At 39.4% G+C, this 16,904-nt stretch overlaps 1 protein-coding gene across 2 annotated transcripts in view; it reads left to right on the top strand.

Moving 5' to 3' along the window:
• The window catches only part of OTUD7B (OTU deubiquitinase 7B), a 56,281-nt gene that overhangs the window by 30,722 nt on the left and 8,655 nt on the right, over window positions 1-16,904 (top strand). For both annotated transcript variants that reach the window (XM_045544921.1, XM_045544922.1), the window contains 7 exons: window positions 248-398; window positions 5,355-5,543; window positions 7,247-7,474; window positions 9,467-9,568; window positions 10,392-10,519; window positions 14,324-14,436; window positions 16,762-16,889. In XM_045544921.1, the coding sequence (XP_045400877.1) occupies window positions 314-398; window positions 5,355-5,543; window positions 7,247-7,474; window positions 9,467-9,568; window positions 10,392-10,519; window positions 14,324-14,436; window positions 16,762-16,889 (973 nt within the window). In that variant the 5' untranslated portion in view covers window positions 248-313. The remainder of the gene's footprint in view (window positions 1-247; window positions 399-5,354; window positions 5,544-7,246; window positions 7,475-9,466; window positions 9,569-10,391; window positions 10,520-14,323; window positions 14,437-16,761; window positions 16,890-16,904) is intronic.

Below are 16,904 nucleotides of genomic sequence, written 5' to 3'. Positions count from 1 at the left end.
AGGAAAAGCAGTATTCACAGTGGTATTACAGGTTTATGGTTAATGTGGGAGTTAAGACATTAATGTTAATAAGGAACTAGGGAATTAAATGTTACTCTTTATAATAAATTTTAAACTGTTGTATTTTAAAACCTGGAATGAGTGAGCTAGGATAATTTGTTTTCCCAATTGGTTAGGAAGCTGCTGAAATTGGACTGTGATCATCCTGTTCCAGTGTAATTTAAGCCATATGTGTTTATTTTTTCAGGTAGGGGCCTAAATTTTGATCTGTGTCCTACCTGCATCCAGCTGCCTGAAAGTACTTGATGATCACATGACCCTGGACATGGATGCTGTCCTGTCGGATTTTGTCCGTTCCACAGGAGCAGAGCCAGGGCTGGCTCGAGATCTCTTGGAAGGTAAGAAGTCATGGGGAAGAATGAGAAAAGAGAAAGTAAAACGTGATATTTATTGTCAGGATGATCTGAAACATTTAAGGTTATCAGGAAGATTATATATGGCAGGCCCTACATTTAAGTTACCTCTTCTTTTTTTTTTTTTTGAGACAGGGTCTCACTCTGTTGTCTGGGCTAGAGTGCTGTGGTGTCAGCCTAGATCACAGCAACCTCAAACTCCTGGGCTCAAGCAATCCTACTGCCTCAGCCTCTTAAGTAGCTGGGACTACAGGTGTGCGCCACCATGCCCGGCTAATTTTTTCTATGTATTTTTTTAGTTGTCCAGCTGATTTCTTTCTATTTTTAGTGGAGACAGGGTCTCGCTCTTGCTCAGGCTGGTCTCGAACTCCTGAGCTCAAGCAATCCACCCGCCTCAGCCTCCCAGAGTGCTAGGATTACAGGCGTGAGCAACCGCGCCTGCCCTAAGTTACTTTTAATGATCTGCTTTGTGTATGACCCACCATAATTTTAAAATTCAAAAATCCTTTTTTCACCTTGAACTTCCTGGGGTAGCTTTTTCCACTATCAGTGTGTGCTCAGGTAATGCAAATGAAAAGTTGTATTAGTCTACTAACAGCATAATTCTAGATCTGTACAACTTCCTTTTTAAATATAAATGACTTGGATTTTCATATTTGGGATCATCCATGGTTTTTTGTTTCTTTCCCTCCCTGACTTATATGAGTAATTCTGTATTGAGTGAATTAATTTCATGTTTTCATTTTGCTGCTTTTGTTTACTTATATCTGTATGTACACATAAGGTTGAGTGTTCTGTATTTTAAGGTCCTGAAGGATTAGAATAATTTTCATAGGATTTTTTGTTTAGAGTCATAATGGATAAAGATATGAAAATATATGATGACACAGGTGGGCCTATGGGGAAGGGGCAAGTTCTTAGCATACATAGGCAGTTTTTTAGATTGTCAGCCCTTAGCAAGCTGTGACAATTTGACATTTGCTTAGCTACCTGTGAGAAGAGCATGAGTTTGGAAACAGAAGATCAGGGTTTAAATTCCAGTTTACTAATTCAGTCTGACTTTGCCCTTAACTTGGTTAGTTTCATCTCTTACTACTTTTCTGCACACTTCCTGTGCTCCAGCCAGGCCTGACTTGTCACCTCTCCTTGATCATGCTAGGTTGTTTTCTAAGTCTATAGCATTCTTTCCTCCATTATTCTCCTCATCCTTCAAGATTCAGTTCCAATGCATCCTCTTTTATAAAATAATCCTTAACCTTTCTCCATTTCTCCTGTAACCTGTAAATGTTCAATATGTGCAAGGTGCTTGAGATACATTATTTTATTCTCACAACTACTCTGCAATATAGGTTTTATTATCCCAGTGTTATACTTTTAAAAACTGAGGCTTAGTGAAGTTAAGTAGGATTTGAACCTAGGTAATTGGGTTTGAGAGTGGTGGCTCTTAACAATTATGTTATAAATTATTGCTTGTGTGATCACACACATGGGTGTGTGCATGCACTCATACTGTGAAAGAAAAGTTGAGAGTGCTATGAGAGGGAAGAGAGAAACCTGATTTAGATCTAGAAAGGAAGGCCTTTCTAAGGAAGTGGTGTTTGAACGGAACCCTGAAGGATGAGTAGGAGTAGCAAGACAAAGGGATGTAGAAGAAAGTGTTTATACAGAAGAAATAGCTCGTGTAAGGGCTGTAAGGTGAGAGAGGGCTTGGCATATTGGAGAAACTAATAATGAGCAAGGTAGTAAGAATAGTGTAAGAGTGGTAGGAAGCTGGTTGGATACGAGGAAGCAGAATATGGGGGACCTTTGTGGGCTTTGATAAGGAGTTAACATTTTATTCTAAGTTCACTGGGAGGCTGGTGAAGGATTTTAATCAGGGGACTTACATGATTGGATTTGAGTTTTTAACAATGTATTGGTTGTAGGATATGGAATGGATGGAAGGTGGCCAGAGAAAAAGTGCATAAAACCAGTAAAGAATATCGCTATAGTTCAGGTGAGACATGATGGTGACTTGGACTACTGTGGTAGCAATAGAGAGAAATAGATGGATTTAAGATATAATTTAAAAGGGGAATCAAAGGACCTGATCCTCATTTTCTCTCTGTCCCTTGCCTTTTTCCTTTAAAAGTTAACTCTGGTTATAGTATAAAGAACAAATATGAGAGGGGAGAGATTAGGAGCAGGGAGACCAGTTAGCTCCTTCCTGAGAGACCAAAGATTAGGTAAAGATTATGAGGACTTGAATTGGGACAGTGGCACTAAAAATGGACAAGAAGGAATGGATTTGAGAGATATTTCCGAGTACAAACAACCCTGAGGATCGACTGGGTTGTGAGAGAACAGAAAGAGTGGGATCTGAGGGATAGTGAGGAGCTGAAAATGACTGAAGTTTCTGGGCCTGAGGGGATTGTGATGCCATTACTGATTTAGGGAACAGAAGAGGAGGATAAGGAGCAAGTTTTGGGAAGGAGGATGATGGACATTCAGTTTGGGACATACTGATTGTTAGGAAGACCTGACTTTAAGGAGACTTGTAAGAGAGATTTGTATAGCAGGTACTGAAGGCAGATGTTATTCATTCATTGATTGATTCAGGACAAAAGTCCTCCATTCATTCAACAGATATTTATTGAGTGTCTACTATGTGCCAGGTACTATTCTAGATGTTGAACAAAACAAAACAAACAAAAATCCCTACCTTCATGTTCTAGCAGGAGAGATAGTCAATAAGCAATAAACATGTTAACTAAAGTAAATTATAAAGTATATTATAAGGTGTTAAGTGCTATGGAAAACAGTAAGGAGAATAATGAAGTGGGTGGTGACTTTTAATTAGGTCATCAGGGTGGGCCTTATTAAGAATGTGACATTTGAGCAAATACCTAAAGCTGATGAGGAATTGTCTATGTAGATATATTGGGGAAAGACTCTTTCAGGCAGTGGGAATTGTTAATGGAAAGGCCTTAGAGTAGGAGCAGACTTAGTATGTTCTAGGAACAGCAAGGCCAGTGTGACTGGAGCAGAATGAGCAAAGGGAGTCATAACAAATGGTGAATGTAATGGTTTAGAAGTAAAATCATAAGTAAAACCAAGCATTATTCAAAGTTGTTTTTAACTCCTTTTATCTTCCTAACAACCCTATGAAGTAGGCACTTTTATTATCCCCTGCATTTTCACAGATAAGGAAATTAAAGCACATTTATTGTGTAGTTTATTTCTATTATTATGACATTATAATATATAATGAAATAATTATACAACTCACCATAATGCAGAATCTACTGTCGCCATAGATCTGACAGGAGGCAGAGCTCAGGTGGAGAAAAGGCCAGAAAAATAGGCCAGGTCATAGAAAGCCTTGAATATCAGGCAAAGGAGCCTAAGTTTTATTCCACAGGCAGTGAAAAGCCATTAAATATTTTGATTATGGGCCGGGCACAGTGGCTCACACCTGTAATCCTAGCACCTTGGGAGGCTGAGGCAGGAGGATTGCTTGAGGCCAGGAGTTCGAGACCAGCTTGAGCAAGAGTGAAATCCTGTCTCTACAAAAAATAGAAAAATTAGCCAGGCATGGTAGCACGGCTACTTGGAAGGTTGAGGCAGGAGGATTGCTTGAGCTCAGGAGTTTGAGGTTGCAGTGATCTATGATGACACCACTGTTCTCTAGCCCAAGTGACAGAGTAAGACCTGTCTCAAAAAAAGAAAAAAAAGATTTTGATTATGGAACTGAAATGATTACAACTGTGCTTTAGAAAGATTAATCTCATGGGATTCTTTAGAGTGGATTGATAGGACAGTAGGTGATAGGAATTGAATTAAGGTAGTGGCATATGGAATAGAACAGAAAGTGTGAAAAACTATGAAATACCTATGTGTTGAATAATTTAACTCGAGACAGCAACAGAAAAATCCATTATGACAAATCCATTATTTAGGATTATTTCTTCAGTAGAGTAGTGATTCTTAAATTGGGGGGAAATATATTAAATAGTTCCCTTTGATAAGCTGATGAGAGTTTACTAGAGTTTTTTTAGTAAACTCTTTTACTGGAGAAATGCACAAAATCATAACTTTGTATATAAGTTCAATGGTTTAGGATACCCTAGAGCTGTGGGCCCTGACCTCCAGGCCGCAGACCAGTACTGGTCTTTGGCCTATTAGGAACTGGGCCGCGCAGCAGGAGGTGAGTGGCATCAGGTGAGGGAGTGAAGCTTCATTTGTATTTACAGCTGCTTCTCATTGCTCACATTACTGCCTGAGCTTCACCTCCTGTCAGATCAGTGACAACATTAGATTCTGCATTATGGTGAGTTGTATAATTATTTCATCATATATTATAATGTAATAATAATAGAAATAAAGTACACAATAAATGTAATGTGCTTGAATCGTTCCAAAACCATCCTCTCCTCCCCCCACCATCTATGGAAAAATTATCTTCCATGAAACCGGTCCCTGGTGCCAAAAAGGTTGGGGACCTCTGCCCTAAAGCGCACATCTAGGCTAAGAACCTCTTTGAATCTCAGAGTTAGGAGACCTGGGCTTGAGTCCTGCTGGGCCATGGTACAAACTAGCTGTGACTTTAGGCAAGTCATTTTAATTCTTTAGGCTTTATTTCCTTTATCTGTAAAAGGAAGTTTTAGTTTTAGGTTAACTAGATCTCTGAGAGCTCTTTTAGATCAGAGAGAGCTAAACTCATTTATTAGTGGAACTTATTTAGGAAATAGACAATAAATAAGTAAATAAAGAAATTTGATATTTTAGATTGAAGTGTTAGGAAGAAAGTTAAAGCATGATAAGGAAAAGAAGAATGATTCAGTGTGCATGAATATATGGTTGCTAGTTTTTATAGGATGGTTAGTGTGATCTTTCCGTGTCTTTCACCAATTTTCCTATACTCTGAGTGCACAATTCACTTTTTGCTTTGTCTCCTGACAGGAAAGAATTGGGATGTGAGTGCTGCTCTCAGTGATTTTGAACAGCTACGTCAAGTCCATGCTGGGAACCTACCACCATCCTTTAGTGAAGGGAGTGGTGGCTCCAGGACCCCTGAGAAAGGGTTTTCTGATAGAGAGTCAACTCGCCCTCCCCGACCCATCCTACAGCGGCAGGATGACATCATTCAAGGTACTGGAGTAACTGGAGCAGGTTTCTGTATATGGAGGAGGAAGGCAGGGGACTGCTAAATGGAGTCAGAAAGTCCTAGTGATCCATTCCTTCCCCTTATCCCCAAGCCAAACCCAGATTGAGGCAGCCTCAATCTGTCCAGGTGCTGGAGCCCCTAAGTGTCTCTCTGCATCTTGAGTGTTATCCTTTATGAAAGCTTTCTTCAGATACTGTGAAAGAAATAGAGAAAGGAGGATAACAATCTATTTGTTGAGATAAGGTACACATACATGTAGAATTAAAAGGGTCACTACCATCTCCCTATTTGGAGGGTAATTTGTTAATATTTGCCAGTATCTATAAAAATTAAAATGCACTCTTTGACTCAGCAATTTCACATCTAGGAATTTATAATATATTTGTATATATGTGTGTATACATATATATGTCCTTTAAATATATACATATATAAACACATATGCAATATACAAGGATATTCACTGCAGCATTATACAGTAATTAAAGCTCAAAAACTTTTAATGTCCATTAGTAAAAGAGTGGTTAAACAAATTCTAATCATCCATATTATGGAATACTCTGCAGTCCTTAGTAAGAATTGGTGAAATATATGTAGTATGCTCTTGTTTGTGTTTTAAAAGATGATTTTAAAAGCTACATGTGCTTTTATGTGCATAAAAATTTTTAGAAGCATACAAAAGGTTGCCTCTGGGGAAGAGATCAGGAATTCTGAATGAGAGGAAGACTTCTTTATAAATATATTTTATACCTTTTGATAATATTTTGATTTTTTACCATGGATATCTGGTATTTTTTAAATACCTAAAAAATATTTTAAAATAACATCACTTTAAAATAACTTTAGATAATTCTTGATATGTTTTGTGTATCAACTCTGGCAAATATTGGACTAAGAATGGCTACCCAACATGCTTTTGAACTCTTGTTCCCTTCTGATAATCATTAAATCATTATATAACTAAGGTCATGCAAATGAATTATAATACTACACTGAGCAAATCACAATGGAATATCTGCTGAGGAATTACAAGTGCCATGTATTCAAAACAAATGAAATGATTTGGGGCAATGTCTGCATTACAGTTTTCCTCTGTAACATGTTAAGAATTGACTGTCTATAAATTTCTGATAAATATGGGTATTAAGAAAAGTTGTAGTAAATAATTTAAATAAATGTTATTGATATAGGAAGAAAGTTCCCAAATATGTGTAAGATTTGTCATTAATATTCTTTTCTGTAATGGAAGTCCATTCTGTATTCTCTAAGATCCTGAGAATTACCAGAGAGAACGATTTGACTAAATCTAGCCTAGTGAAACCCCATTTATCTTACTCCTTCTTTCTCCCACCAAACGATGACGAAGTTGCTAAATGAATGGGTCCCTATCTGTTGGGAAATGGAAGTGGAAGAAGACAGAGAAAGAGGAGGTCAGGCAAATTCCAAACAGGGGTAGAAAGAGGAATATGTTACTTTGTGCTAATGTGAGTGCCTGCCAAAAACTCCAATTTCTGTGTTTTCTCCCATTGTATTTGGCTTGAAAAAAGGGGTCGTGACATTCAGTAGCCAGTTAGAATCCGTTTTTCCCTGACTGTAAACTCTGTCGAGAGGTAACCATCACCCCATCAGTGGAAAGTTCTCTGAGTGGGCTGTGTATATTCTAAGGTGACTCCATTTCTCATTGCAGAAAAACGCCTGTCTAGGGGCATCTCCCACGCCAGCTCCAGCATTGTTTCCCTGGCCCGGTCCCATGTCTCCTCCAATGGTGGGGGTGGGGGGAGCAGTGAGCACCCCCTGGAAATGCCCATCTGTGCCTTCCAGCTTCCAGATCTCACTGTGTACAATGAAGACTTCCGCAGCTTCATAGAGAGAGACCTCATTGAGCAGTCCATGCTGGTTGCCTTGGAACAGGCAGGTGAGTGAGTGTTTCCTCTCCTGTGCTTTTCCCTCTATGCTACACCTATAGGCAGCCATATGGAAGGGCTGGGCCTGATCAGTAGCGTCCAGTCTAAGTGGACGCTTACCATCAAAGTCAGGAGTCAGATAAACATGTACTGAGCTAGGTGCTTTTTGAATTTAGAGAAAGGATACAGATTAGACACTTTGGATATTTCTTGTTTGAAGGAAGGGAAAACAGATATACATGTGAAAGGCCTAGGAATCAATACCTAAAAATACATGGAAAAAAATACAACAAATTATAATTGGCTCTGGAATACCTCTGTGAACAGAAAGGACCAGTGCTGTAGATAATACACAGTACTGATTAATCTGAAAGTCACATTTATTTGTATGAACCTGGCTGAACACAGTGGCTCACACCTATGATCCTAGCATTCTGGGAGGCTGAGGCAGGAGGATTGCTTGAGCCCAGGAGTTTGAGGTTGCAGTGAGCTATGATGACACCACTGCACTCTAGCCAGAGTGACAGAGTAGGACTCTGTCTCAAAAAGAAAAAAAAAAAAATTAAATATAAAAAATTTTTTAAAATTTTATGAGCCTTCCCCCCAAATTTATTTACCTTACAGTTGTGTTTGTCTTAAGTTATTGTTAAAATTAGTTAATATGATAGGGTGACGACGCAGCTGGGAGTTCTGAGAAAGCTAGTAACGTATTAATATATTCCATGGGAGGAAGACTGGAGGTGGGAGATGCAGCATGGAAAGGAAGCTTTTATTTTTCATTTTATAACCTATACTAACCATATACATATAATTTTTTTAAAGCTAACAAGTTATCTAGGCTGGTGAGATTTATAAGCAAGGTTTTCTTTCTGTAAATTTCTCATTAGTGCAAGAAAACTTGTAAGCATCATGCATAAAATATTTTCCTCATGTAAATAATGGGTTGGCAATTGTGGGATGACTATACAGAATTGAGACTCATTTTCTTAGGTGCTTTTTTTTTTTTTTTTTGAGACAGAGTCTCGCTCTGTTCCCAGGCTAGAGTGAGTGCCGTGGCGTCAGCCTAGCTCACAGCAACCTCAAACTCCTGGGCTTAAGTGATCCTACTGCCTCAGCCTCCCGAGTAGCTGGGACTACAGGCATGTGCCACCATGCCTGGCTAATTTTTTCTCTATATATATTTTAGTTGGCCAGATAATTTCTTTCTACTTTTTAGTAGAGACGGGGTCTTGCTGTTGCTCAGGCTGGTCTCGAACTCCTGAGCTCAAGCAATCCACCTGCCTCGGCCTCCCAGAGTGCTAGGATTACAGGCGTGAGCCACCGCGCCCGGCCCTTAGGTGCTTTTTGTACCTTGTTTTGTTGCTCTCATCTTTAAAGTCACACCACACACATGCTGACATACTCATATGTAGGTGGTACTTGCAGAACACTTTAAATACATGCTTTGAGTTTTTTTTGTCTTACTGATGATGGATTTATGCTGAGCTTCTTTGCTACAGTAAAAAATATTGGTCTCTTGATCAGAGGGAAGGAATCAGAGCCAGACCAAGCAGCCAACACATTTCAACTTATGACCTTGGCCTCATCATTTAACCCAGGGTTTCTTGACCTTGGCACTATTGACATTTTGGGCCAGATAATTCTTTGTTATGCAAGCTGCCTTGTGCTTTACATTATGTTTAGCAGCATCCCTGGCCTCTACCCCCTAGATGCCAGTAGCATTCCCCACCAGTTTTGACATGCAAATGTATCTTCAGACATTGGCAGATGTCCCCTTGGGACAAAATTGTCCCCACTTAAGACCCACTGATCTAACCAATCATGCTCACCAGATTCTGCCTGACTAGATATAAGTGAAAAAGATGTAAAGAGTAATGAAGTGATGGTTTTATGCTAGTAGGCTTCCTAGGGGAGGCTAACTTGCAGTCTGTTTTAGAAATAGGGAAGTGGGAAAGACTTCATGGATAATTTACTTCTTTTCCTCCACTGTCATGTTTTTGCAGGGCGTTTGAACTGGTGGGTGAGTGTTGACCCCACCTGTCAGAGGCTGCTTCCTTTGGCAACTACTGGAGATGGGAACTGCCTCCTGCATGCAGCCTCTCTTGGTGAGTCTTGAAAGCAGTCCTTCACCTCTAGAAAGAAAGCAGTTGACTCAGATCTCATATACGTGACTTGATCTAGCCAACCTTGATCTTAGGCAGAAGCGATGGTTCAGAGCAAGGTGGTATGTGTGTTTTGTGTGTGTTGGCACAGGAGGAGATGGGAGCAAGCCTTACCCTGGGTTTTCAGTCTTGTTTGGAGATATGAGGAGAGCACAGAGTTTAGCCTGGGCCTTGCTCTGAGAGCTCACCCCTAGGAGTAATGAGCAACAGTTAAGCAAGAGGTATATAGCTGTGTGTTTGTATGTGTGTGTGTGTGTGTGTGTGTGTGTGTGTGTGTGTGTAATTCTACTTAGCATTTATTCTTTTGGTGTATAAAAAAGATTTTCAGCAGTCCTTTGTGATACTTATTTACTTTAAATTGTTAAGCCTGTTTATAACTCAATATATTATTTGCCCTGAGCTTTTTTTAAAAAGTCCTCATTTTTCAATTACCCCTCAAGCTTTGTTGCTGATTTCTGTGTGCCATGCCAGTCATACCTGTTGCTACTCTGTATTTTAGTTTGTTAGACTTGCTTCAGGAGTAAGAGCTTGCTGTCAGGAGTTTGTGGGATGGGGTATATCCCCCACTTTCAAGTTCTCTAAGTCTTTGAACCTCCAGAATAGGTACATCTTTTCTTTCTTGATTATGTACTTCTTCCCTAAATCACAGGTTTATTAGAACTTGGGCTTTAGCCTGATTTCCTTCATGCTAGGGTCTGTGTATCATAACTGGTAAGTGGAATTGAGTCAAGGTAAGGTGTCTTATGGTCATGCTTTCTTGCCACAGGCATGTGGGGGTTCCATGATCGGGACTTGATGCTGCGGAAAGCTTTGTATGCACTGATGGAGAAGGGAGTCGAGAAGGAAGCACTGAAAAGGCGCTGGAGATGGCAGCAAACACAGCAGAATAAAGAGGTGGGAGAGCTTGGGTGGGAGCACCTTGTTTCCCAAAGTCACCCAGTGCCTACCAGTAGGAAATATCTCCAGGTATTTAGGTCAGTGTTACTCCCTTTTTAATCCTGAAAATTGTATAAAATGCCGATAACATCATAGGGTAAATGCCTTCTGATAGTCATGAGAACTGGTGTGGGGAAGCTGAGCTCTGTAGAGGAAGTATCTAACATTGTGCATTTTCATCTGATAAGTGGTCAGTAGCCTTTAGTGGCAGTCTTTTGCAAAATCAGATATAACAGTTCTATAGGATTTTTGTATTGTTTTGTGTTTTTGCTTGTAATAAGGCTAGACCAATTTTTAAGGATATATATTTTCAACCCTTATAGAAATGGACATATATACCATTTGTTTTTCATATGCTTAGTTTTTGTTTATTTAAAATTTTAGAAAGCATCTCTGTTATGTTGAGTTTGAATGACACTTCTCAGGGATTTGGCAAATGTTATGGCTGTTTTTATGTAAGAAAATAACAATGGATTGTTTGTATTTTCTATCTCCATAATAGGAGTTGGACACACTATGACTGTTTTGTAAAAAAAAAAAAATTTATTGGAACATAGTCCTGCCTATTTCATGTATGTTTACATATGTTAACTGCTTTCCTCCTACTACAGCAGGGTTGTAATATATAGCCTACAAAGCCTAAAAGTATTTACTATCTGGTCCTTCACAGAAAAGTTTCCCTGTCACTTCCCTTTCCTCTGGTTCTCTCTCTGTCTTCTGTGTTTGTGTCTTCTGCTCTTCGTATATATCTGTTTTTTGCCATGTTTATGGCTCAGTGTTTCTAGTGCTGGATGTGAGAATATCTCTTTGAAGCTTTCCTTTTTCTTCCATCTTCTTTTTTTCTCATTTTATTACTCTATCATAACTGGCAAAAATATAGAAGTAAGAGATTTATTTATTTTAGTTATTTAGAATTTTATGTCCCGATGATTTAAAATATGTAAGTAAAATATGTTACGTTTCTTTCGCAAAAACAAAGAATCCAATTGTTGAAGGTAGGATGATATTAAGATCAATATCCTGTCCTTGATCAGCCAATCTGCCTCAGAAGATTCCTGAGGGAATGAAGTCGCAGGGGCAAAGCCACATAAATGACGTTCTTTATTACCACCAAAAGTTGGGCAAGACCTTGTGGAAAGCTTCTTTTGCCTGAGCTAGAGCCAACCTAGAATTTAGAACGCACAGCAAATCAGTAGTCAGCTTTGCCTTCTTTGCTGTTGAGTTCAGATCATACCTGAACCTTAGGTTGGACCACTGCAGAGACAAGAAAAGACCAAACCAGAGCATGCCAGCTATTAAGTAGAAATGACAGCAATGGTGGTTCATGCCTGTAATCCCAGCTACTCAGGAGGCTGAAGCAGGAGGATTGCTTTAAGCCAGGAGTTCAAAAACAGTCTGGGTAACATAGTAAGACCCTGTCTCAAGAAAGAAAGAAAAAGAAATGGTAGTAACAGAGAATAGGTTTGCCTAATTCCAGTTATTAAAGCTATTATAGTTGTTATTTTAAAGATGGGGTTAGATTGTGATATTACTTAACCAGGAGATCCAGAAATACCCAAGTTCTGTCTTTGGTCGGTCATCCTTTCCTCTCAAACTCCCCAGTGGAAATACATGAATAGAGAATAGCAGCTAGTGAAGGAGCAATTGTTTTATTCCTTTTGCTCAGCCCAATATAAGTTCCATACTGGAAATGTAGCCTACCTAATTGTCTTAGCTTAGACCATTCATACCATTATACTTCACCTTGAGAGTGATATCTCCCTAGGACCTAATACCAAACTAGGTTAGTTTTGATTTTCCAGGCTTCCTTGTTTTGTGTTGAAATTGGTGCTAAAGCTCAGTAAGAACATTTTCTTAAGTGTTAAAACTAGAAGTGTACACCACCTAGTGGCTGTGTATATTAAAACAGGAAGCAAAAGTAGGTGAGAGGAAGAGAGAGACAGATCCTCCTGGATATGTATATCCAAGTGACCAGAGCACCCCATATAACCTGTGTGTTGTTCTCTTTATCTTTAATTGAAATAAAATTTGGGATAGCATTTTACAAATTAGAAATAGCTTTGCATTTTCTTATTATTAAAGTGTGCTCTCAATAGTTCTTTAATTCCTATTAAATTTGTTCCTGATGAATTTCCAGTGTGAATTATTTTACTTTGTCAGTGTGCATTTAAAAGTGTGAACTTATTTTAATACTAATGCCAGCCAAATAAAATTAATAAGGTAAACTTGTCTCCCAAATCACTATATACATTCTAAAACCAATATATTTTAAAATTGCTTGTACCATTGCACATTCTCGTTTGATAAAAATAATAGTTTTACTTAGCACATATTTATCGATTACTGATCATATAATAGGCATGGGGCAAATAGCATACAACATGATCCTGGCCCTTAAGAGTAGTAGGAGGAGATGGACATGTAAATACAAAATTGCAACAAAGTATAACATGTATGACTTCTATGATGTAAGTCTGTATAGCAGTTGGGGAGAGAGGGCACAAAGGAAGGAGTAGTTGATCTACCAGGGAGATTTAGGAAAGACTGCATAGAGGAGTGTTACCTGAGTTCTGTCCTGTAAGTTAAGAAGTTGTTCACCAGGTGGATAGAGTATGGGCTGCTCCAGGCAGAAGAAACAACTTAGACAAAAGCTCAGAGGTATAAAACAACATGGTACATCTCAGGAACTAGAGCAAATTCAGTGAGAAATGAGACTAGAGAAGTGGTTAGGGGCCAGGAAGTGGGCTTCATATGTAACAAATAAAGAATTTAAATTATATCTAAGAGATGGTGAAGATTTTAAAAAGAATTTGTATCAGGAAGCAAACATTGGATTTTAATTTGAGAAAACATTTTCAAGTAGCATTGTAGAGAATGGATCAGAAGAATACAAGACTGGAAGTAGTAAAACCAGTTAAGGGTGCATTGTAGTTCATGCTTAATAATTATTGACTGAACGGATGCAGGTGTGGGGTGAGTGAAAGAGAGGAGATAACTCCTTGGTTTCTAGCTTGAGTATTTGGGTAATAGTTGGTACTATTCACTAAGGTATGAATATAGGAAGAAGAGTGGGTTTGGGAAGAATCAGGAGTTCTATTTTGACTACTTAGAGTTTGAGATAGCCATAGTCAGATGGAAGTCTTCAGTAGGCAGCTGGATATATGAATATAGAAATTAAGAGGAAATCTGGGCTGGAGAGGGACATTTTAGAGTCATGAACATATGGATGATAGTGGATGAGATTATGGCATTAGAAGAGATCCCAGAGGGAACCAAGGCTAAAATCATTGCCACAACAGCAATATTTTGGGGGTAGACAGATTTCAGAGAAATAGGAGAAAGTAGTGTTAATGGAAGATAAGGGAGAAGAAAGTTTAAAGAGGAAAACAAGCCACATGAAGGTGAAGAAAGATGAGAACCAGAGACTCCACTGAATTGGGCAATTAGAAGGTCACTGTCCTTTGCCAGAGTCAGTTAGGCAAAGTGGTATGTGGGGGGTTGATGATAGGGTAGAGCGCAGAAACAGAAGCCATATTGCAATGGGTCAAGAAAGAATGGAAGATGAAGTGTGAGAAAGATCATAGACTATTCTTTTACGGATCTCGACTATGAAAGAGAGAAGAGATTTAACTTTGTGGTACAATTGTAAACCAAGTGCTAAGAGAATCGAGAGTGGGGTAATAGTGAATACGCTGGAATGGGTATTGCCTCTTAGAATCTAGTCTCTAATTGCTTGATGTCCCCTGCCTGTCTTTCACACAGTCAGGGCTGGTATACACAGAGGAAGAATGGCAGAAAGAATGGAATGAACTGATAAAGCTTGCCTCAAGTGAACCCCGAATGCATCTAGGTACCAATGGAACCAACTGTGGTGGGTAAGTATGACTAAGTGGCGGAGCAGGAAATAATCTTTATGGAGTTCTCACTGGGCTACCGCAGCCCAGTGTCTAGAGAGCTCTGGGCTAAGAGGATGTTAGAAGGAAAGAGAGGAGCTATGGCAAGGGCACAAAAGTGTGTAACAGCATGGTACGTTCTAGAAACTACAGGTAGTATTGCTGGAATATAGAGTATGTGGTACAAAATGAGAGATAAGGCTGGGTAGTCCATTTTTTATGTGCCATGCTAAGGTGTGTCTTCCGCCATGCTAAGGAATTAAAATTGTGTCCCATCCAGACTTTGGGAAACTGTAGGACAAATGGCCCAGTATTTTCAAAAAATAAATTGCAAGGAAAATAAAAAGGAACAGGGAACTGGTAGGTTTAAAGACACTTAAGAGACATATCAACCAATTGGAATGTGTGGACATTATAAGACAATTAGGAAACAATGTCTAAATGATTATTAAATTTTTGTAAGTGTGAAATTAATGGTATTTTTTTTTTTAAAAGCAGTCCTTTATTTTTTAGAGATAGAAACTGAAATATATATGGATGAAATGATATGATGTCCAAGATTTACTTCAAAATAATCTGGTAGGATGTCGGTGAAGGGTGATAGGGAAATAGACTGAGGTATAGGTGAAATGAGATTGACCATGTGTTTATAATTGTTGAAGCTGAGTGATGGATACATTGGAGTTTAGTATAATATTCTTTCTAGTATTGAATATGTTTAAAATTTTGAAATTTTCCATTATAAAAAGTTAAAAATTATAACCTATCCAAACTTTGTTGTGCATAAGAATAATCTGGGAGAATTATTTAGAATGCATTTTTCTGCCAGGCATGGAGGCCATGCCTGTAATCCCAGCACTTTGGGAGGACAATGTGGGAGGATCACTTGAGGCCAGGAGTTCAAGACCAGCCTGGGTAATATAGCAAGACCCTGTCTCTACAAAAAACGAAAAAATCGGCCGGGCGCAGTGGCTCACGCCTGTAATCCTAGCACTCTGGGAGGCCAAGGCGGGTGGATCGCTCGAGGTCAGGAGTTCGAGACCAGCAAGAGCGAGACCCCGTCTCTACTAAAAATAGAAAGAAATTATCTGGCCAACTAAAATATATATAGGAAAAAAAATTAGCCGGGCATGGTGGTGCATGCCTGTAGTCCCAGCTACTCAGGAGGCTGAGGCAGTAGGATTGCTTAAGCCCAGGAGTTTGAGGCTGCTGTGAGCTAGGCTGATGCCATGGCACTCATTCTAGCCTGGGCAACAACACTCTGTCTCAAAAAAAAAAAAAAAATTATCTGGGTGTGGCAGCGCAGGCCTGTAGTCCTAGCTACTCAGGAGGCTGAGGTGGGAGAATTGCCTGAGCCCAGGAGTTTGAGGTTATAGTGAGCTATGATCAAATTACTGCACTCCAGCCTTGGTGACAGATACCCCGTCTCTTGGAAAAAGAAAAAAAAATAAAACATGCAGATTTCTGGACCTTTATCCCAAGAAAGTCCAATTGAATTGGACTGAGGTAAGGCCCATAAATCCATGTTTGTAACAAGCACGCAATATTGAATAACATTAGAGGTTGGGAGGCCACTGAATTTTGAGTATGAGTAACAGGAGCAAATCTGTCACACTGTACTTGCACACACTGACATCAGAGTGGATGATGAAGTGGAGAGGAGTGAGACAAGAGGCAGTTGTAGTAATTAGGAAAGAGGGCCATGGATGTGAACCAGGTGGTGGATTGAAGATAGGCCAGAGGAGACAGATAAACATGTGGGAGATGGAATTGGTCAAGCCAGGTGATTAATTGAAGATGAGAGATTAAAGCACAGTAAATGTTTCACAATTTCTGATTAGGCTTATGGGTAGATGGTGAGGCTATTCTTTAAGTAAAGGAACATAGGAAGAGAAATTTTGGAGTTTTTTGGTAAGATACAATGAGTATGATGGATGGGTGGTTGTGTATAGAGTAAGCAGGATGAGGCTATGCAGTTGTGTATTGAGCTACTAGATACAGAGAGTTGGGAGAGATTGTTGAGTAGGATGAATATTGAGAGATAGGGATTATCTCCAGAAACATAACACCACTTTAACCCCCAAGCCTTCAAATCTCTTTTCTTGGATTTCCCAATCTTTGAAACTGAAGTAAAAACAGCCATTAGTAGCATAAAGTAATCATATCAATGACAGCCTTAATATTGGAAAACCAGGAAAGGACAATCCTCTTTTTTCTTTCTGCAGAACTGGTCTTCAGGGATCTCTTGTTTTTTTCCCCTCTCCCTTCTACTGCATCCTTTCATTCTCTCCCCTCCTGCCATTCTAGGGTGGAGAGTTCAGAGGAGCCTGTATATGAGAGCCTAGAAGAGTTCCACGTCTTTGTTCTTGCTCATGTGCTTAGGAGGCCCATAGTCGTTGTGGCAGACACCATGCTGAGGGACTCTGGAGGGGAAGGTGAGTCAGCCAGTC

The sequence above is a fragment of the Lemur catta genome, chromosome 3 (assembly GCF_020740605.2).
Source record: "Lemur catta isolate mLemCat1 chromosome 3, mLemCat1.pri, whole genome shotgun sequence".
Taxonomy (NCBI): domain Eukaryota; kingdom Metazoa; phylum Chordata; class Mammalia; order Primates; family Lemuridae; genus Lemur; species Lemur catta.
Note: the sequence above shows the minus strand (reverse complement) of the source record. Positions and strands in the feature narration are given on the sequence as shown.